At 50.7% G+C, this 20,090-nt stretch overlaps 1 protein-coding gene across 1 annotated transcript in view; it reads left to right on the top strand.

Moving 5' to 3' along the window:
- Positions 1-5,354: 5,354 nt before the first annotated feature.
- The window catches only part of LOC145353755 (cobalamin binding intrinsic factor-like), a 28,107-nt gene continuing 13,371 nt past the window's right edge, over positions 5,355-20,090 (top strand). The window contains exons 1-4 of the mRNA XM_080204528.1: positions 5,355-5,421; positions 7,563-7,739; positions 9,841-9,990; positions 16,185-16,337. Of these exons, the coding sequence (XP_080060654.1) occupies positions 5,355-5,421; positions 7,563-7,739; positions 9,841-9,990; positions 16,185-16,337 (547 nt within the window). The remainder of the gene's footprint in view (positions 5,422-7,562; positions 7,740-9,840; positions 9,991-16,184; positions 16,338-20,090) is intronic.

The raw sequence follows: 20,090 nt of genomic DNA on the forward strand, positions 1-20,090 counted from the left end.
TCCAAAAGGGGTCTGGACATGCTGGTCCATAGCTCCCTAAAAGTGGCAACACAGATGGCCAAGGTGATGAAGAAGGCATATGGAATGCTTGCCTTCATCAGCCGAGGCATTGAGTACAAGAGTTGGGAAATCATATTTAGTTGTATATAACCTTGGTTAGGCTGCATTTGGGGTACTGTATGCAGTTGTGGTCACCTCATTACCAGAAGGATAAGAACATAAGAACATAAGAAATAGGAGCAGGAGTAGGCCATCCAGCCCTTCGAGCCTGCCCCGCCATTCAATAAGATCATGGCTGATCTGTCGCTGCTCAGTTCCACTTTCCCGCCCTCTCCCCATAACCCTTAATCCCCTCTCCTATCAAAAACCCATCAACCCGCGTCTTAAAAATATTTAGGATGTGAAAGCTTTGGAGAGCGTGCACAGAAGGTTCACCAGGATGTTGCCTGGTCTCGAGGTGTTGGCTATGAGGAGAGGTTGAATAAACTTGGATTGTTTTCACTGGAAGAATCCTATTCCAGTCTTCCAGACAGTGATTGATCCCCCGAATCGATGTGTGGCTTGCCTCACAGGTGTTCCAGCACCTCAGAGACAGGAACAATAAGGGGAGGACACTGAAAAGCACAGGAGGTGAAAGGGCAAGCTCACAGCTAGAAAGCTTTATGACAACAACCAGTGGGGGAGTCACCTCCAACATTGTAAAGCAAGGCTCTGCTTAGTAACCATTTCAATGGTGCGTCAATCATCCCGTCCTTTGCACCAGTTCACAGCCCTGCTGCCCACCAATCCTTCTTACCCTGCATTAGTACAACTCCTTCACAAAGCTGTTCTCTTCTGAAAGGGCACTGTAGCCTCAGAAAGATGGTCCAATCGCCGTGATGAATTAAACTTAAGTTCATTTATTTGTGTCACAAGTCAGCTTGCATTCACACCGCAATCCCTGAGTCGCCGCACTCCTGTTGGGGTACACTGAGGCAGGAGAATGGGGAACGAGAATCATATCAGCCATGATTGAATGGTGGAGAAGACGCGATGGGCTGAAGGGCCTTATTCTGCTCCTATATCTTACATTCCAAAAGGGGTCTGGACATGCTGGTCCATAGCTCCCTAAAAGCTCCCTTAGCATGGCCAATGCATCTACCCAGCACGTCGTTCAGACAGTGAGAGGAAACCCACGCAAACACGGGGAGAATGTGCAATCTCTGTGGAGACAGTGACTCAAGGCTGGGAATTGAACCCAGGTCCCTGGCACTGTGAGACAGCGGTGCTAACCACTGTGCCACCGTGCCACCCTCAGTTATTGCTAAGTCTCACCACAGTTGGAACTGGCTGACAGTTTTTCTGAACTCATGCGAACCCAGGGGTAGGTTATGGTACAGCTGAGATTCCACCACTGTATTTGCAGAGCTGCTGGGGTGGACTCTCTCGCTGCCAGCTCCGAGGGAGCGTTTGAGACCCCAAAACACAACAGACAATCACTATAATTGTGAGGGGCGGCACGGTAGCACAGTGGTTAGCACTGCTGCTTCACAGCTACAGGGACCCGGGTTCGATTCCCGGCTGAGGTCCCTGTCTGTGTGGAGTTTGCACATTCTCCTCGTGTCTGCGTGGGTTTCCTCCGGGTGCTCTGGTTTCCTCCCACAGTCCACAGATGTGTGGGTTAGGTTGATTGGCCATGTTAAGATTGCCCCTTAGTGTCCTGAGGTGCGTAGGTTAGAGAGATTAGCGGGTAAATGGGTAGGGGCTGGGTGGGATTGTGGTTGTTGCAGACTCAATGGACCAGATGGCCTCTTTCTGTACTGTAGGGTTTCTATGGTTTCCATGATAACTGGCCCAACTCTCCCAACGTCAGTACTGAGGGAGTGCTGCACTGTCAGAGGGTCGGTGCTGAGGGAGTGCTGCACTGTCAGAGGGTCAGTGCTGAGGGAGTGCCGCACTGTCAGAGGGTCAGTACTGAGGGAGTGCTGCACTGTCAGAGGGTCAGTACTGAGGGAGTGCCCCACTGTCAGAGGGTCAGTGCTGAGGGAGTGCCGCACTGTCAGAGGGTCAGTACTGAGGGAGTGCTGCACTGTCAGAGGGTCAGTACTGAGGGAGTGCCCCACTGTCAGAGGGTCAGTGCTGAGGGAGTGCCGCACTGTCAGAGGGTCAGTACTGAGGGTGTGCCCCACTGTCAGAGGGTCAGTGCTGAGGGAGTGCCGCACTGTCGGAGGGTCGGTGCTGAGGGAGTGCTGCACTGTCAGAGGGTCAGTACTGAGGGAGTGCCGCACTGTCAGAGGGTCAGTACTGAGGGAGTGCCGCACTGTCAGAGGGTCGGTGCTGAGGGAGTGCTGCTCTGTCAGAGGGTCAGTACTGAGGGAGTGCTGCACTGTCAGAGGGTCAGTACTGAGGGAGTGCTGCACTGTCAGAGGGTCAGTACTGAGGGAGTGCCGCACTGTCAGAGGGTCGGTGCTGAGGGAGTGCTGCACTGTCAGAGGGTCAGTGCTGAGGGAGTGCTGCACTGTCAGAGGGTCAGTACTGAGGGAGTGCTGCACTGTCGGAGGGTCAGTACTGAGGGAGTGCTGCACTGTCAGAGGGTCAGCACTGAGGGAGTGCCGCACTGTCAGAGGGTCGGTGCTGAGGGAGTGCTGCACTGTCAGAGGATCAGTACTGAGGGAGTGCTGCACTGTCAGAGGATCAGTACTGAGGGAGTGCTGCACTGTCAGAGGGTCAGTACTGAGGGAGTGCTGCACTGTCAGAGGGTCGGTGCTGAGGGAGTGCTGCACTGTCAGAGGATCAGTACTGAGGGAGTGCTGCACTGTCAGAGGGTCGGTGCTGAGGGAGTGCTGCACTGTCAGAGGATCAGTACTGAGGGAGTGCTGCACTGTCAGAGGGTCAGTAATGAGGGAGTGCCACACTGTCAGAGGGTCGGTGCTGAGGGAGTGCTGCACTGTCAGAGGGTCAGTACTGAGGGAGTGCCGCACTGTCGGAGGGTCGGTGCTGAGGGAGTGCTGCACTGTCAGAGGGTCAGTACTGAGGGAGTGCCGCACTGTCAGAGGGTCAGTACTGAGAGAATGCTGCACTGTCAGAGGGTCAGTACTGAGGGAGTGCCGCACTGTCGGAGGGTCGGTGCTGAGGGAGTGCTGCACTGTCAGAGGGTCAGTACTGAGGGAGTGCCGCACTGTCAGAGGGTCAGTACTGAGAGAATGCTGCACTGTCAGAGGGTCAGTTCTGAGGGAGTGCCGCACTGTCAGAGGGTCAGTGCTGAGGGAGTGCTGCACTGTCAGAGGGTCAGTACTGAGGGAGTGCTGCACTGTCGGAGGGTCAGTACTGAGGGAGTGCCGCACTGTCAGAGGGTCAGTACTGAGGGAGTGCTGCACTGTCAGAGGGTCAGTACTGAGGGAGTGCCGCACTGTCAGAGGGTCAGTACTGAGGGAGTGCCGCACTGTCAGAGGGTCAGTACTGAGGGAGTGCCGCACTGTCAGAGGGTCAGTACTGAGGGAGTGCCGCACTGTCAGAGGGTCGGTGCTGAGGGAGCGCTGCACTGTCAGAGGGTCAGTGCTGAGGGAGTGCTGCACTGTCAGAAGTAGCATATTTTACAGCGATATTAAGCTGAGGGCTGATGTGCCGTGCCTGATGGAAACATTGATCCCACAAGGAAAGTGAACAGTGTTGAGTTCCCCTTGTTGCCCTGAAGTTGGTCAACACTGGATAAGACCAGATTGTGAGTATTATTACACTGGTTGTGGGAGCTTGCTTTGCACACAGTGGCTCTCACATTCAGGCAGTGTTTATGCTGTACAAGTCAGTACAACATTGTCAGTGAACCAACTGAGGTGTCTGCAGGTGGTAGCTGGGGTGAAGCAGGCGAGAGATTGCTCTCTCTTTGCCTCACTCTCTCTCTCTCTCTTTCTCCTCTATTTTTCTAGTTTCTTTCAGAACCCTCTCATTTCCACTTCCCAACGTATCTGTTAGCTGTAGCTGGATTCAGAACTAAGGTGGAAACATGTATGACTCAGTACAGGACGATGGCATTGAGAGACCCAGAGAGGGAGAAGGGAGACTGAGAGTGACAGGGAGTGGGAGAGAGAGAGAGGGGATGAGAGTGAAGGGGGAAAGGGAGACAAAAAGGAAATGGAAAAGCACTTGGAGGAAGAGAGAGAGTGACGGTGATAGAGAGCTAGAGATAGAGAGAGAAATTGTGAGACAGGCAGACATGGAAGAGGGTGAGAAAAAACAAGGAGACATTGGGAGATAGAGAAAGTCAGAGAGGAGGAGAGAGAGAAGGGGATACAAAGAAAGATAGATGAGGTAGGAAACAAGAGATGGACAGAAGAAGAGAGAGAAAGAGAAAAATTGTGAGAGAGAGAGAGAAATGGGAGAGAGAGGAATGCAAGGAGAGGGTGAGAGACAGTGAGAGAAAGACAAGGAGACACTGGGAGAGAGGGAGAGTCAGAGACATGAGGAGAGAGACAGAGAAGGAAGGAGATACAAAGAAAGGTAGATCAGGTAGAAAGCGAGAGATGGACAGAGGGAGAGAGTGAAAGAGAAAAATTGTGTGAGAAAGAGAGAAATGGGAGAGAGGGAGAGAGACATGGAGAAAAGTAGGAAGGAGATAGAAGGCAAGGTTGATATGGTAGAGAGTGAGAGATAGACAGAGGAAGAGAGACAGATAGGTAGAAATTGTGTGTGAGAGAAATGGGTTCAATTCCAGACTTGGGTCACTGTCTGTGTGGAGTTTGCACATTCTTCCTGTGTCGGTGTGGGTTTCCTCCGGGTGCTCCGGTTTCCTCCCACAGTCCAAAGATATCCGGGTTATTTTGATTGGCCGTGCTAAATTGACCCTCGAGTCGGGGGCTAGCAGGGTAAATATGAGTGGTTATGGGAATAGGGCCTGGGTGGGGTTGTGGTCGGTGCAAACTTGATGGGCCGAGTGGACTCCCTCTGTAGTGTAGGCTTCTGTAGATTCTACGGGAGATAGAGAGAGGGAACGGGAGTTAGAGAGGGGATGGGAGCGGGAGAGAGGGGGTTGGGGATAAAGGGAGTGAGCGCGAGGGAAAGGAGGATAGAGAGAGTGTGAGAGGGAGGAATGACGAGAGTCATGGACATTGAGAGGGAAAATAATGAGGGAGATAAATTAATGAGGGAGAAGGAGGTGGAGAGAGGGAAGGAGTAAAAGTTGGTGAGAGAGAGAGGGGGGGAGAGGAGTGGAGAGCTGGAGTGTAGAGAGTTCTCGATGTGCACATTCCAGTGTGGAAGAATCGCAGCTTCCTCCTCCCACAGGTTGGGAGTCTCCAGGCACCCGATCAGGTGGTTGGGAGCTGGATATATAACCGGCTGCTGCAGAATGAGGAGCTGAGACAGAGAGAGCCATCGCAATGTCAACACTAACCCTCCTCATCCTCCTACTGTCCATTCACAGTGCAAGCCTCTGTCAACTGAGTGGTAAGTGAGACATTATTCCAGTCTGTGTGTGAGCCACACACACTGTCAGGAAATTCAAGAATAACTCATAACCAAGGTTCAAAGAGGTGAACCATCATATAAAATAGTGTATGTTCGATGGGTTTTAGACTGGTTTCACAGGTCGGCACAATATCGAGGGCCGAATGGCCTGTACTGCGCTGTAATGTTCTATGTTCTGTGTTCTAACTCCGAGGGAGAATGTCCTGGGGGTGAGCCCCATGATGAACTCCTTTTAGTCATAGAGTCATAGAGGTTCACATCATGGAAACAGGTCGTTCGGCCCAACTTGTCCATGCTGCCCTTTTTTTTAAACCCTTAAGCCAATCCCATTTGCCCACTTTGGCTCGTATCCCTCTACACCCATCTTATCCATGGAACTGTCAAAATGTTTTTAAAATTGTACCTGCCTCTATACAACCTCTGGCAGCTTGTTCCAGACACCTACCTCTCTCTGTGTGAAAAATTTGCCCCTCTGGGCACTTCTGTATCTCTCCTCTCTCACCTTAAACCTAGGCCGTCTAGTTTTAGACTCTCCTATCTTTGGGAAAAGATATTGACTGTCTAGCTGATCTGTGCCCCTCATTACTTTATAGACCTCTATCAGATCACCTCTCAGCCTCCTATACTCCAGAGAAAAAAGTCCCAGACTATCCACCGTCTCCTTATAACTCAAACCATCAAGTCTCGGTAGCATCATAGTAAATCTTTTCTGCACTCTTTCTAGTTAAATAATATCCTTTGTATAATAGGGTGACCAGAATTGCACACAGTATTCCAAGTGTGGCCTTACCAATGTTTTGTACAACTTCAATAAGACATTCCAACTCCTGTATTCAATGTTCTGACCGATGAAACCAAGCATGCCGAATGCCTTCTTCACCACTCCGTCCACCTGTGACTCCACTTTCAAGGAGCTATGAACCTGTACTCCTAGATCTCATCGTTCAGTAACTCTTTCCCAACAAATTTGAATTGAGGGAGTGCTGCACTGTCAGAGGGTTAGTACTGAGGGAGTGCTGCACTGTCAGAGGGTTAGTACTGAGGGAGTGCTGCACTATCAGAGGGTCAGTACTGAGGGAGTGCCGCACTGTCAGAGGGTCAGTACTGAGGGAGTGCCGCACTGTCAGAGGGTCAGTACTGAGGGAGTGCCGCACTGTCAGAGGGTCAGTACTGAGGGAGTGCTGCATTGTCAGAGGGTCAGTACTGAGGGAGTGCTGCCCTGTCAGAGGGTCAGTACTGAGGGAGTGCTGCACTGTCAGAGGGTCAGTACTGAGGGAGTGCCGCACTGTCAGAGGGTCAGTACTGAGGGAGTGCCGCACTGTCAGAGGGTCAGTACTGAGGGAGTGCCGCACTGTCAGAGGGTCAGTACTGAGGGAGTGCCGCACTGTCAGAGGGTCAGTACTGAGGGAGTGCCGCACTGTCAGAGGGTCAGTACTGAGGGAGTGCCGCACTGTCAGAGGGTCAGTACTGAGGGAGTGCCGCACTGTCAGAGGGTCAGTACTGAGGGAGTGCCGCACTGTCAGAGGGTCAGTACTGAGGGAGTGCCGCACTGTCAGAGGGTCAGTACTGAGGGAGTGCCGCAATGTCAGAGGGTCAGTACTGAGGGAGTGCCGCACTGTCAGAGGGTCAGTACTGAGGGAGTGCCGCACTGTCAGAGGGTCAGTACTGAGGGAGTGCCGCACTGTCAGAGGGTCAGTACTGAGGGAGTGCCGCACTGTCAGAGGGTCAGTGCTGAGGGAGTGCCGCACTGTCAGAGGGTCAGTACTGAGGGAGTGCCGCACTGTCAGAGGGTCAGTACTGAGGGAGTGCCGCACTGTCAGAGGGTCAGTACTGAGGGAGTGCCGCACTGTCAGAGGGTCAGTACTGAGAGAGTGCTGCACTGTCAGAGGGTCAGTACTGAGGGAGTGCTACACTGTCAGAGGGTGATCTTGCTCCTTACTGTCCTGGGATGTATAGGTTACGGGGTAAATATGCAATATTACAAGGACAGGGTCTAAGTGAGATGCTCGTTCAGAGAGTCAGTGCAGACTTGATGGGCAGAATGGTCTCCTGCACTGTAGGTATTCTATGATGAGGTTGTAAAAGGTGTGGTTTAAATAGCAGACTTCCCCTTCTTACAGGAACTCCAGTCCCGACACGTGGCTCAGTCATCTTCTTCCTCCGAGCATTGCTGCGGTCCCTGGTGGGGACCCACCCAGATCCCAGGACTCTCATCGCTCTCCGTCTGGCCAGACAGCACGACCTGAGCACAGAGGGACAGATACTGACACAGCTGAAACAGGATGTGATCGAGAATGGTATGGACGTATGTCAGGACTTTCTCTTTCCTGATCTCTCCTGGTATGTAGGTGCCACTATAAGCCCAATATTGATATCATTGAACTGATTTAGCTGTATGTCGGTACTGGGTTCTGGCTGTTGTAAACAGCTAACAATGGTTCCATGTTTCATCAGTAGACATTTAATTCCAGATTTGTTTCATATTCAATTCGAATTTCACCATCTCCCGTGGTGGGATTCAAATTCTCGTAACCCCAGGGCATCAGCCTGACACTCTGGACTGCTAGCCCAATGACAATACCACTGCCACCTCCCATGTGTGTGTGCTTGTTTGTGAGTCTGAGTGTGTGTGAGTGTGTGAGACTGTATGTCAGTGTGTGAGTGAGTGTGTGAGGGAGTCTAAGTGTGTGTGAGTGTTGTGAATGTGTGTGTGTGTATAAGTTAGTATGTGAGTGTGTTCGTGTGAGTGTGATTGTGAGTGTGTGTGTGATTGTGAGTGTGATTGTGAGTGTGTGTGCATGAGTGTGTGAGTGTGAGTGTGATTGTGTGTGTGCGAGTGTGATTGTGAGTGTGTGTGCGAGTGTGATTGTGAGTGTGTGTGTGTGAGTGTGATTGTGAGTGTGTGTGCAAGTGTGATTGTGAGTGTGTGATTGTGTGTGTGTGCATGTAAGTGAGTGTGTGTGTGTATGAGTGTGTTCGTGTGAGTGTGTGTGTGAGTGTGATTGTGAGTGTGTGTGCATGAGTGTGTGTGTGTGTGAGTGTGATTGTGGGTGTGTGTGCAAGTGTGATTGTGAGTGTGTGTGTGTAAGTGTGTGTGTGATTGTGAGTGTGTGTGCATGTAAGTGAGTGTGTGTGTGTATGAGTGTGTTCGCGTGAGTGTGATTGTGAGTGTGTGTGTGTGAGTGTGATTGTGAGTGTGTGTGTGAGTGTGATTGTGAGTGTGTGAGTGTGATTGTGAGTGTGTGTGTGTGTGGTTGTGAGTGTGTGTGTGTGAGTGTGATTGTGAGTGTGTGTGTGTTAGTGTGATTGTGAGTGTGATTGTGAGTGTGTGTGTGTGTGTGATTGTGAGTGTGTGTGTGTGAGTGTGATTGTGAGTGTGTGTGTGTGAGTGTGTTAGTGTGAGTGTGATTGTGAGTGTGTGTGTGTGAGTGTGATTGTGAGTGTGTGTGTGTTAGTGTGATTGTGAGTGTGTGTGTGAGTGTGATTGTGAGTGTGATTGTGAGTGTGTGTGTGAGTGTGATTGTGAGTGTGTGTGTGTGAGTGTGTTAGTGTGAGTGTGATTGTGAGTGTGTGTGTGTGTGAGTGTGATTGTGAGTGTGATTGTGAGTGTGTGTGTGTGAGTGTGATTGTGAGTGTGTGTGTGTGAGTGTGATTGTGAGTGTGATTGTGAGTGTGTGTGTGTGTGTGATTGTGAGTGTGTGTGTGTGAGTGTGATTGTGAGTGTGTGTGTGTGAGTGTGTTAGTGTGAGTGTGATTGTGAGTGTGTGTGTGTGTGAGTGTGATTGTGAGTGTGATTGTGAGTGTGTGTGTGTGTGTGATTGTGAGTGTGTGTGTGTGAGTGTGATTGTGAGTGTGTGTGTGTGAGTGTGTTAGTGTGAGTGTGATTGTGAGTGTGTGTGAGTGAGTGTTTCCTCTCCTTCCATATCCTCTGCTGGAATCTCAGTGAGTTTTTTTTAATGGTTATTCCCTGTCACATTAATGAAATCAGTATCTGGATCCCCGAACCCCCAGTCCCTCTGATATTCCTGTGAGTATTTGGCATCTTTAATTCTCCCTCCCTTTGCTGTATTCATCAATCAGCAATAACATCACACAGAGGAAGCCACTTGGCCCATTCATTGTATACGAGCCCCACCGAGGGACAGTCCGGTTAGTCCCATTTACACGGCTCCGTCACCTTTATCCCTGAAGTTTCAAATATTGATGCAATTCTCCTTTGTGGGCGGTCCCCACCTCAGTCTGAGGGCATGCGTCAGAGCCACTCTCTTTGTGAAAACCCTTCTCTTCCTTGTCTCCTCAGGTACATTACCAGTTGGGGGTGTGTCTCCCACTTCCCTACGCTGGGTTGCACTCTGCTCCAGACAGGATTGTTAATGTGTCTCTCCCTTTTGGAGACAGGTACTGAATTTTCTCCTGGGGCTACAGCCTGGCACACCATAGCACTCCTGGCCTCCTGCGAGGATCCACACCACGTGGTGGTCAAGAATCAGCAGGTTAACCTGGCAGCGTTACTGATGGAAAAGCTTCAGACGGACATCGCCCACTTGGGTGAGGGAACTTTCGATCTTTACCCCCGTCCTGGGGAGGTAGTTTAGAGTGACCAAGGGGAAGGGGGCTGTGAGGGATGGATAGAGGCTCTGGAAGGTCAGAGCGTGACCTTTCACCCTCTGGGACATGGACCATGAAGAGGGCAACAAGGGGGGGGGTGGCACAGTGCCACAGTGGTTAGCACTGCTGCCGCACAGTGCCAGGGACCTGGGTTTGATTTCCAGCTTGGGTCACTGTCTGTGGAGTTTGCACATTCTCCCCATGTCTGCGTGGGCTTCCTCCGGGTGCTCCAGTTTCCTCCCACAGTCCAAAAGGTGTGTGGGTTAGGTGGATTGGCCGTGCTAAATTGCCCCTTAGTATCAGGAGAACTAGCTGGGATAGTAACAAGTACATGGAATGCCCTCCCTGCAACAGGAGTGGACTCGCCAACATTAAGGGCATTTAAATGGTCCTTGGATAAACATATGGATGATGTTGGAATAGTGTAGGTTAGATGGGCTTTAGATTGGTTTCACGGGTCGGCGCAACATCGAGGGTCGAAGGGCCTGTACTGCATTGTAATGTTCTATGTTCTATAAATGCATGGGGTTATGGAGTAGGCTCTGGTTGGGATCCTGGTCAGTGCACACTCGATGGGCCACTTTCTTGAACCTGCTGCAGCCCCTGAGGTGTAGGTACTCCCACTGTGCTGTTAGGGAGGGAGTTCCAGGATTTTGACCCAGGGACACTGAAGGAACGGCTGAGATATTTCCAAGTCAGGATGGTGAGTGACTCAGAGGGGAACCTCCAGGGGTTAGTGTTCCCAGGTACCTGCTACCCTTGTCCTTCCAGACGGAAGAGGCCGTGAGTTTGGAAGATGCTGCCTAAGGAGCCTTGGTGAGTTGCTGCGGTGCCTTCAGTAGATGGTACACACGGCTGCCACTGGGCGTTGGTGGTGGAGGGAGTGGGTGTTTTTGGATGTGATGCCAATCAAGCGGGGCTGCTTTGTCCTGGATGGTATTGAGTTTGTTGAGTGTTGATGGAGCTGCACCCATCCAGGCAAGTGGAGAGTATTCCATCACACTCCTGACTTGTGTACTGTAGATGGTGGACGGGCCTTGAGGAGTCAGGAGGCGAAGTTCAAGTTGGCAAAATGTGAAGGGACAGATCTTGACAGGAGGGATGATTAGAGACAATACGGCACAGTGGTTAGCGCTGCTGCCTCACAGCGCCAGAGACCTGGGTTCAATTCCCAGCTTAGGTAACTGTCTGTGCGGAGTCTGCACATTCTCCCCGTGTCTGCGTGGGTTTCCTCCAGGTGCTCCGTTTTCTTTCCACAGTCCGAAAGACGCCAGTTCACCTCTGATCCCCTGCGACTTCACCTTCTGCACCAGTCTGCAATGAGGGACCTTGTCAAAGGCCTTACTGAAGTCCATGTAGACAACATCCACTGCCCTACCCTCATCAATCATCTTCGTCACTTCCTCATAAAACTCGATCAAGTTAGTGAGACATGACCTCCCCTTCACAAAACCATGTTGCCTCTCACTAATACATCCGGAATAAATTCTGTCTTGAAGAATCCCCTCCAATAATTACCCTACCACTGATGTAAGGCTCACCGGCCTGTAATTACCTGGATTATTTTTGCTACCCTTCTTAAACAAAGGAACAACATTGACTGTTCTCCAATACCCTGGGAAGTCCCTTGTAGTCTGTGAAGAGGATACAAAGATTTCTCTTGGGGCCCCATCAATTTCCACCCTTGCCTCTCTCAGTATTTTGGGGTACATCCCATCGGGCCCTGGGGATTTGTCTACCTTAATGTTTCTCAAAAATCCCAGTATCTCCTCCCTTTTGATCTCAACATGAATCAAATTATCTACACACCCTTTCCCAGACGCATCATCAACCAAATCCTTTTCTCTGGTGAATATGGACTCAAAGTACTCATTTAATACCTTGCCCATTTTCTCTGTTCCACACATAGATTCCCTCCCCTATCCTTGAGTGGGCCAACCCTCTCCCTGGCTACCCTCTTGCTCTTTATATGTGTATAAAAAGCCTTGGGAGTTTCCTTAATCCTACTGACCAATGCTTTTTCATGACCCTTTTTAGCCCTCGTTACTCCTTGCTTAAGTTTCTTTCTATTTTCCTTGTGTTCCACACTTGCTTTGTGTGTTCCCAGCCTCCTAGCTTTAACAAATGCTTCCTTTTTCTCTTTGACCAGGCTCACAATATCCAAGATTCCCAAAACTTGCCATACTTAGCCTTCATCCTTACAGGAATGTGCTGATCCTGAATCCCTATCAACTTGAAAGCCTCCCACATGCCAGATGTTGATTTACCTTCAAACATCTGCCCCCAATTTACATTCTTCCTGCCTAATATTATTGTAATTAGCCTCCCCCCACTTTAGCACCTTAATTTGAGGACTACACTTATCTTTATCCATCAGTACTTTAAAGCTTACTGAGCTGTGATCACTACTCCCAAAGTGCTCCCCTACTGAAACATCGACCACCTGTTGGACTTTACCCTGGTGTTGTGAGACTTCTTACTGTGCCGACCCCAGTCCAACGCCAGTACCTCTACATCGATAAATACTGGCTGGCCAGCAATGTTGATATCCCATGAATTTATAAAATAACCCACTCCTGTCTGAAACTTCTCGAACACAGAGGGTCCCCCTCTCAGGAGAAGGGGTGGCCATTTTAAGCTGAGATGTGGAGGAATTTGTTAGCAGGATCTTTGGAATTTTTGACCCCGGATGAGCTCTGTCAAGAGTATATTCCAAAATGAGATGGAGGGACTGTTGGGATTTCTTTTATTCATTCGTGGGACAGGGGTATCGCTGGCTGGCCAGCATTTATTGCCCATCCCCAGTTACCTAAGGGCAGTTGAGAGTCAACCATATTGCCAGTATTGAGGGAATCGAGGGATAGGACAGTAGGGTGTTGAGGGAGAAGGTGAACTGTTATCTTATCGAATGGGGTAGCAGATTCAAGGGGCTGAAGGGCCTCCTCCTGTTCTTATTTCTGCTTTTTAATGTGCTATTCGAGAATCCATTGGGTCAAATCCTCTTGACCTCACTCCAGAGAATGGTATTGGTGGAGTTATTAATAGGGTGTGTGTTAACAGGGAGTGGGATAGCTTGATCTTGGGTTTGGACATAACTCGGCACAACATTGAGGGCCGAAGGGCCTGTACTGTGCTGCACTGTTCTATCACAGATCTCTGAAGGTTGCTACTCAAGTGAATAGAACTGTGAAGAAGGCTTATAGTGTGTTAGCGTTTATTAACAGGGGGTTTGAGTTTAAGAGCCGTGGGGTTACGCTGCAACTATATCGGATGTTGGTGAGACCACATTTGGAATATTGTGTTCAGTTCTGGTCACCTCACTATAAGTAGGATGTGGAGAGAGTGCAGAGGAGATTTACCAAGATGCTGCCTGGTTTGGAGGGTAGGTCTAATGAGGAAAGGTCGAGGGAGCTGGGGCTTTTCTCTTTGGAGCGGAGGAGGATGAAAGGGGACTTAATAGAGGCTTATAAGATGATGAGAGGGATTGATAGAGTGGACGTGCAGAGACTATTTCCTCGGGTGGATGTAACTGTTACTAGGGGGCAGAACTCTAAGGTTTATAGTGGGAGATATAGGAGGGATGTCCAAGGTAGATTCTTTCCTCAGAGAGTGGTTGGGGTGTGGAATGCACTGCCTGCTGTGATAGTGGAGTTTAGGCGTTTTCAAGCAGTTATTGGATAGGCCCATGGAGCAATCCAGAATGATAGGGAGTGGGATAGCTTGATCTTGGGATTGGACATAGCTCGGCACAACATTGAGGGCCGAAGGGCCTGTACTGTGCTGTCATGTTCTATGCTTCTATGTTCTAATACTGACATTTGTTAAAGGGATATTTCAGTTTTACCTTATATGAGTCAAATTTCCTCGATTCAATAATGCCAGAATATCAAACACATTTTCCTACTCATATATCCACCTCTGTCTCAGCTCATCCGTTGTGGGAACCCTCACCCCATGACCTGGTTACCCTGACCCTCGGCTGTTGTGACCCTCCCCTGGTTACTCTCTCACTCTCCCCTCTGTTACCGTCAGCTCATCCAGAACCTGTGGCTTTCACTCACACTGTGTCCCGTTCACACATCAGCCTCGGCACTCACTGCCTGACACTAACTAGCAGACAAGCAATGTCTCGACTTAAAAAATCTCATCCTAGTTTTCATATTCCTCCAGCCCCTACACCCCTCCCTATCTCTGTAACCTCCTCCAGCCCCTACAACCCTCCCTATCTCTGTAACCTCCTCCAGCCCCGACAACCCTCCCTATCTCTGTAACCTCCTCCAGCCCCTACACCCCTCCCTATCTCTGTAACCTCCTCCAGCCCCAACAACCCTCTCTATCTCTGTAACCTCCTCCAGCCCCAACAACCCTCCCTATCTCTGTAACCTCCTCCAGCCCCTACAACCCTCCCTATCGCTGTAACCTCCTCCAGCCTCTACAACCCTCCCTATCTCTGTAATCTCCTCCAGCCCCGACAACCCTCCCTATCTCTGTAACCTCCTCCAGCCCCTACAACCCTCCCTATCTCTGTAACCTCCTCCAGCCCCTACACCCCTCCCTATCTCTGTAACCTCCTCCAGCCCCTACACGCCTCCGATCTCTGTAACCTCCTCCAGTTCCTACAACCCTCCCTATCTCTGTAACCTCTTCCAGCCCCTACACCCCTCCCTATCCCTGTAACCTCCTCCAGCCCCTACAGCATTCCCATCTCTGTAACCTCCTCAAGCCCCTATAGCTCTCCTTTCTCTTAAACCTCCTCCGTCTCCTGCAACCCTCCCTTATCTCTGTAACTTCCTCCAGCCTCTGCAACCCTCCCAGTTCTATAGCCTCCTCCATTTCCTACAACACTGTATCTCTGTAACTTCCTCCATCCCCTACACTCCTCCCTTTCTATCCAACCTTCTCCAGTCCTTACACCCCTCCCTATATCTGTAACCTCCTCCAGCCCCATTCCCTCCCTATATCTGTAACCTCCTCCAGCCCCATTCCCTCCCTATCTCTGTAACCTCCTCCAGCCCCTACAGCCCTCCCTATCTCTGTAACCTCCTCCAGCCCCTACAACCCTCCCTATCTCTGTAACCTCCTCCAGCCCCTACAACCCTCCCTATCTCTGTAACCTCCTCCAGCCCCGACAACCCCCCCATCTCTGTAACCTCCTCCAGCCCCGACAACCCTCCCTATCTCTGTAACCTCCTCCAGCCCCTACAACCCTCCCTATCTCTGTAACCTCCTCCAGCCCCTACAACCCTCCCTATCTCTGTAACCTCCTCCAGCCCCGACAACCCCCCCATCTCTGTAACCTCCTCCAGCCCCGACAACCCTCCCTATCTCTGTAACCTCCTCCAGCCCTGACAACCCTCCCTATCTCTGTAACTTCCTCCAGCCCCTACAACCCTCCCTATCGCTGTAACCTCCTCCAGCCCCTACAACCCCCCCATCTCTGTAACCTCCTCCAGCCCCTACAACCCTCCCTATCTCTGTAACCTCCTCCAGCCCTGACAACCCTCCCTATCTCTGTAACCTCCTCCATCCCCAACAACCCTCCCGATCGCTGTAACCTCCTCCAGCCCCTACAGCCCTCCTTATCTCTGTAACCTCCTCCAGCCCCTACACCCCTCCCTATCTCTGTAACCTCCTCCAGCCCCTACACCCCTCCCTATCGCTGTAACCTCCTCCAGCCCCTACAACCCCCCCATCTCTGTAACCTCCTCCAGCCCCGACAACCCTCCCTATCTCTGTAACCTCCTCCAGCCCCTACACCCCTCCCTATCTCTGTAACCTCCTCCAGCCCCTACAGCCCTCCTTATCTCTGTAAGCTCCTCCAGCCCCTACACCCCTCCCTATCGCTGTAACCTCCTCCATTCCCATAGCCCTCCGAGATCTCTGTGTTCCTCGAATTCCGGCCTCTCCAGCATCCCCGATTCCCATCGCTCCGTGATTTTAGCTGCCTGGGGGGACCCTAAACTGTGGAATTCTTCTCCCTAAACCTCTCCACCCATCACTCTCTCCTTCTCTCACGTTTTGCTCCTATTGAGGGTTGTGGGATGGTTTACCCTGTTCCAGGTTTGATACGAAGGGAAGGTACTGTCCTCACTGCCACGTGCTCTGTTATAACAGCTGGCATTTCTGTCCCACAGACCATGGGCACCCTCTGACAGATTACCATCAGGTTAGTCTGGCCGTCCTCGCTCTGTGTAAAGCTTCCATCTGCTTACCCGCTGAGACGATCGAGAAGATTTCCTGCTCTGCCGTTGAATTTTCCATCCGGGAAGAATTCACTTATCCTGTGGGTGAGTCCCTGGAAATTCCAGCCACCTTCACAAGCTCAGCAGTGGGGATGTTCGCTGGCGATTACGCAACGTACATTCGCGACTCCTTGGACACACTGGAACAATCCATGTACAAATCAACGAGACCTGGACAATATCCCAGTTTGGGCTGGCAAGTGGCAAGTAACATTTACACCACACAAGTGCCAGGCAATGAGTGGCACGGTGGCACAGTGGGTTAGTGCTGCTGCCTCACAGAACCAGGGACCCGGGTTCAATTCCGGCCTCGGGTCACCATCTGTGTGGAGTTTGCACATTCTCCACATCTCTGCATGGGTTTCCTCCGGGTGCTCCGATTTCCTCCTACAGTCCGAATGACGTGCTGGTGCACTGGCCACACTAAATTGCCCCTTAGTGACCCAGGATGTCTAGGTTAGAGGGATTAGTGGGGTAAATATGTTATATGTGGGGTTAGGGCCTGGGTGGGATTGTGGTTGGTGCAGATTCGATGGGCTGAATGGCTTTCTTCTGCGCTGTAGAGTTCCTATGAATGACCACCTCCAGCAGGAGAGGATCTAACCATCTCCCCTTGACATTCAATGGTGTTTTACCATCACTAAATCCCCCAACATCCATGGGGTTACCATTGACCAGAAATTGAACTGGACTAGCTATATGAATACTGTGGCTACCAGAGCAGGCCAGAGGCTAGGAATTCTGCAGCGAGTAACTCACCTCCTGATTCCCCAAAGCCTGTCCACCATCTACAGGGCACAAGCCAGGAGTGTGATGGAATACTTGCCTGGATGGGTGCAGCTCCAACAACACTCGAGAAGCTCGATACCATCCGGGAGAAAGCAGTCCCACTTGATTGGCACTCCATCCACAAACGTTCACTCCCTCCACCACTGAAGCTCAGTAGTAGCCGTGTGTACTATCTACAAGGTGCACTGCAGCAACTCACCAGTTGCTTGGTGAACACCACCACCTGGAGATTCCCCTTTAAGTCACTCACCTTCCTGACTTGGGAATACATCGGCCGTTCCTTCACTGTCCCTGGGTCAAAACCCTGAAACTCCCTCCCTAACAGCACAGCCCTACGCCTCTGAGACTGCAGCAGGTTCAAGAAGGCAGCTACCACCACCTTCTAAAGGGGCAGTTAGGGATGGGCAGTAAATACTGAGCCCAGCCAGGGACACCCTCATCCCACACATGAATTAAGAAAACTACTCTTCCCGTCTTCTTGGGCTGTGCTGAGCTGTTTCATGTCAATGTGGTAGAGGCAGAAAGCACTGGTGGGCCCAATGGCCTCTAGCACTATTGGGCTATAGTTCCTATAGAGGAAAATGCAACGTCCCATTTGTACACAGTAAGATCCCAGGAGACGGCATGGCCAGTTCACACTCGGAATGTCAAACCCGCGACCACAGGGGAATGGTTGAATCATAGAATTCCAACAATGTAGAAGGAGGCCGTTCAGCCCATTGAGACTGCAGCAACTCACCGACAGAGCATCTCAACTATGGCCATCCCCCTCCCCATTCCCTTAACCCCACACATTTTTTCTTGACTCGTTGTGTTTACCCCACTGATTCCCCCTAACATAGAACATAGAACACTACAGCACAAACAGGCCCTTCGGCCCACGAGTTGCGCCAATCACATCAACACTTACCAATCCATAGACCTATCTATAACCCCCAATCCCATTAAATCCCATATACTCATCCAGAAGTCTTTTAAAAGACCCCAGCGAGTTCGCCTCCACCACCACTGACGGCAGCCGATTCCATTCACTCACCACCCTCTGAGTGAAAAACTTACCCCTAACATCACTTCTGTACTTGCCTCCCCGCACCTCAAACCTGTGTCCTCTCGTAGCGACCATTTCAACCCGGGGAAATAGCCTCTGAGAGTCCACCCTATCTATTCCTCTCAACATTTTATAAACCTCTATCAGGTCGCCTCTCAACCTTCGTCTCTCCAGGGAAAAGAGCCCCAGCTCCCTCAACCTAACTTCATAAGGCATGCCTCCCAGTCCAGGCAACATCCTTGTAAATCTCCTCTGTACCCTTTCAATAGCTTCTACGTCCTTCCTATAGTGAGGCGACCAGAACTGCACACAGTACTCCAAGTGAGGCCTGACAAGGGTCTTATAAAGTTGCAGCATTACCTCCCGATTCCTAAACTCAGTCCCTCGATTAATGAAGGCCAGTACACCATACGCCTTCTTGACCACATCCTCCACCTGCGAGGCCAATTTAAGAGTCCTGTGGACCCGGACCCCAAGATCCTTCTGCCCTTCAACACTACTAAGACTCCTACCCTTGATAGTGTACTCGTTCATCCCATTGGTTCTGCCAAAATGGACGACTACACATTTATCCGCGTTGAAGTCCATCTGCCACTTCTCCGCCCAGTCCTGCATCCTATCTATGTCCTGCTGCAACTTCTGACATCCTTCCAGACCATCCACAACACCACTGACCTTCGTATCATCGGCGAACTTACTAACCCATCCCTCCACTTCCTCATCTAGGTCATTTATGAAAATGACAAACAGCAAGGGTCCTAGAACAGATCCCTGGGGCACTCCACTGGTGACTGACCTCCATGCAGAAAAAGACCCATCCACAACCACTCTCTGCCTTCTCCAGGCAAGCCAGTTCTGGATCCACAAGGCCAAAGCCCCTTGGATCCCATGCCCTCTCACCTTCTCAAGAAGTCTTGCACGGGGGAGCTTATCAAACGCCTTGCTGAAGTCCATGTACACTATGTCCACTGCACTTCCTTCGTCAATGTGTTCAGTCACATTTTCGAAGAACTCAACTAGGCTCGTAAGGCATGACCTGCCCTTGACAAAACCATGCTGACTATTTCTGATCATGTCAAACCTCTCCAAATGCTCGTTAATCTTGTCCCTCAGAAGCCTCTCCATCAGCTTACCAACCACTGAGGTCAGACTCACCGGTCGGTAATTTCCCAGGCTATCTCTGTTCCCTTTCTTGAAAATAGGAACCACATCCGCAATCCTCCAATCTTCTGGAACCTCTCCCGTCTCCATTAACGATGCAAAGATCATCGCCAGGGGCTCTGCAATCACTTCCCTCACCGCCCACAGTATCCTGGGGTACATCCCATCTGGTCCCGGCGACTTATCTATCTTGATAGAATTCAAAAGTTCTAACACATCCTCCTCCTTAATATCCACATATTCAATCTTTTCCATCTGCTGCAAATCCGTAGCAAAATCTCCCAGATCAGTTTCCACTGTGCATACTGAGGCAAAGTACTCATTAAGCACCTCTGCCATTTCTTCTGGTTCCACACAGGCCTTTCCCCCTTCCCCTTTTATAGGCCCTATCCCTTCTCTTCTCATCCTTTTACTTTTCACATATTTATAGAAGGCCTTGGGATTCTGCTTAATCTTACCCGCCAAGGCCTTCTCAGACCTTTGGACACTAACCCTCACATCTTTGGACACTAAGGGGCAATTTAGCACAGTCAATCCACCTAACCTACACATCTTTGGACACTAAGGGGCAATTTAGCATGGGCAATCCATTTAACATACATATTTTTAGACTGTGGGAGGAAACTGGAGGAAACCCACACAGACACGGAGAGAACTCCGCACAGGCAGTGATCCATTGAACCCAGGCCCTTGGTGTTGTGAGGCAGCAGTGCTAATCACTGTGCCACCATACCACCACAGTACTCTTAAATGTGGTCTAACCAACGTATATGGAGACGTGAACTATGCACAGTGCTCCA

This window comes from Carcharhinus amblyrhynchos, chromosome 16 (genome assembly GCF_965287045.1).
Source record: "Carcharhinus amblyrhynchos chromosome 16, sCarAmb.v2.hapA, whole genome shotgun sequence".
Taxonomy (NCBI): Eukaryota; Metazoa; Chordata; class Chondrichthyes; order Carcharhiniformes; family Carcharhinidae; genus Carcharhinus; species Carcharhinus amblyrhynchos.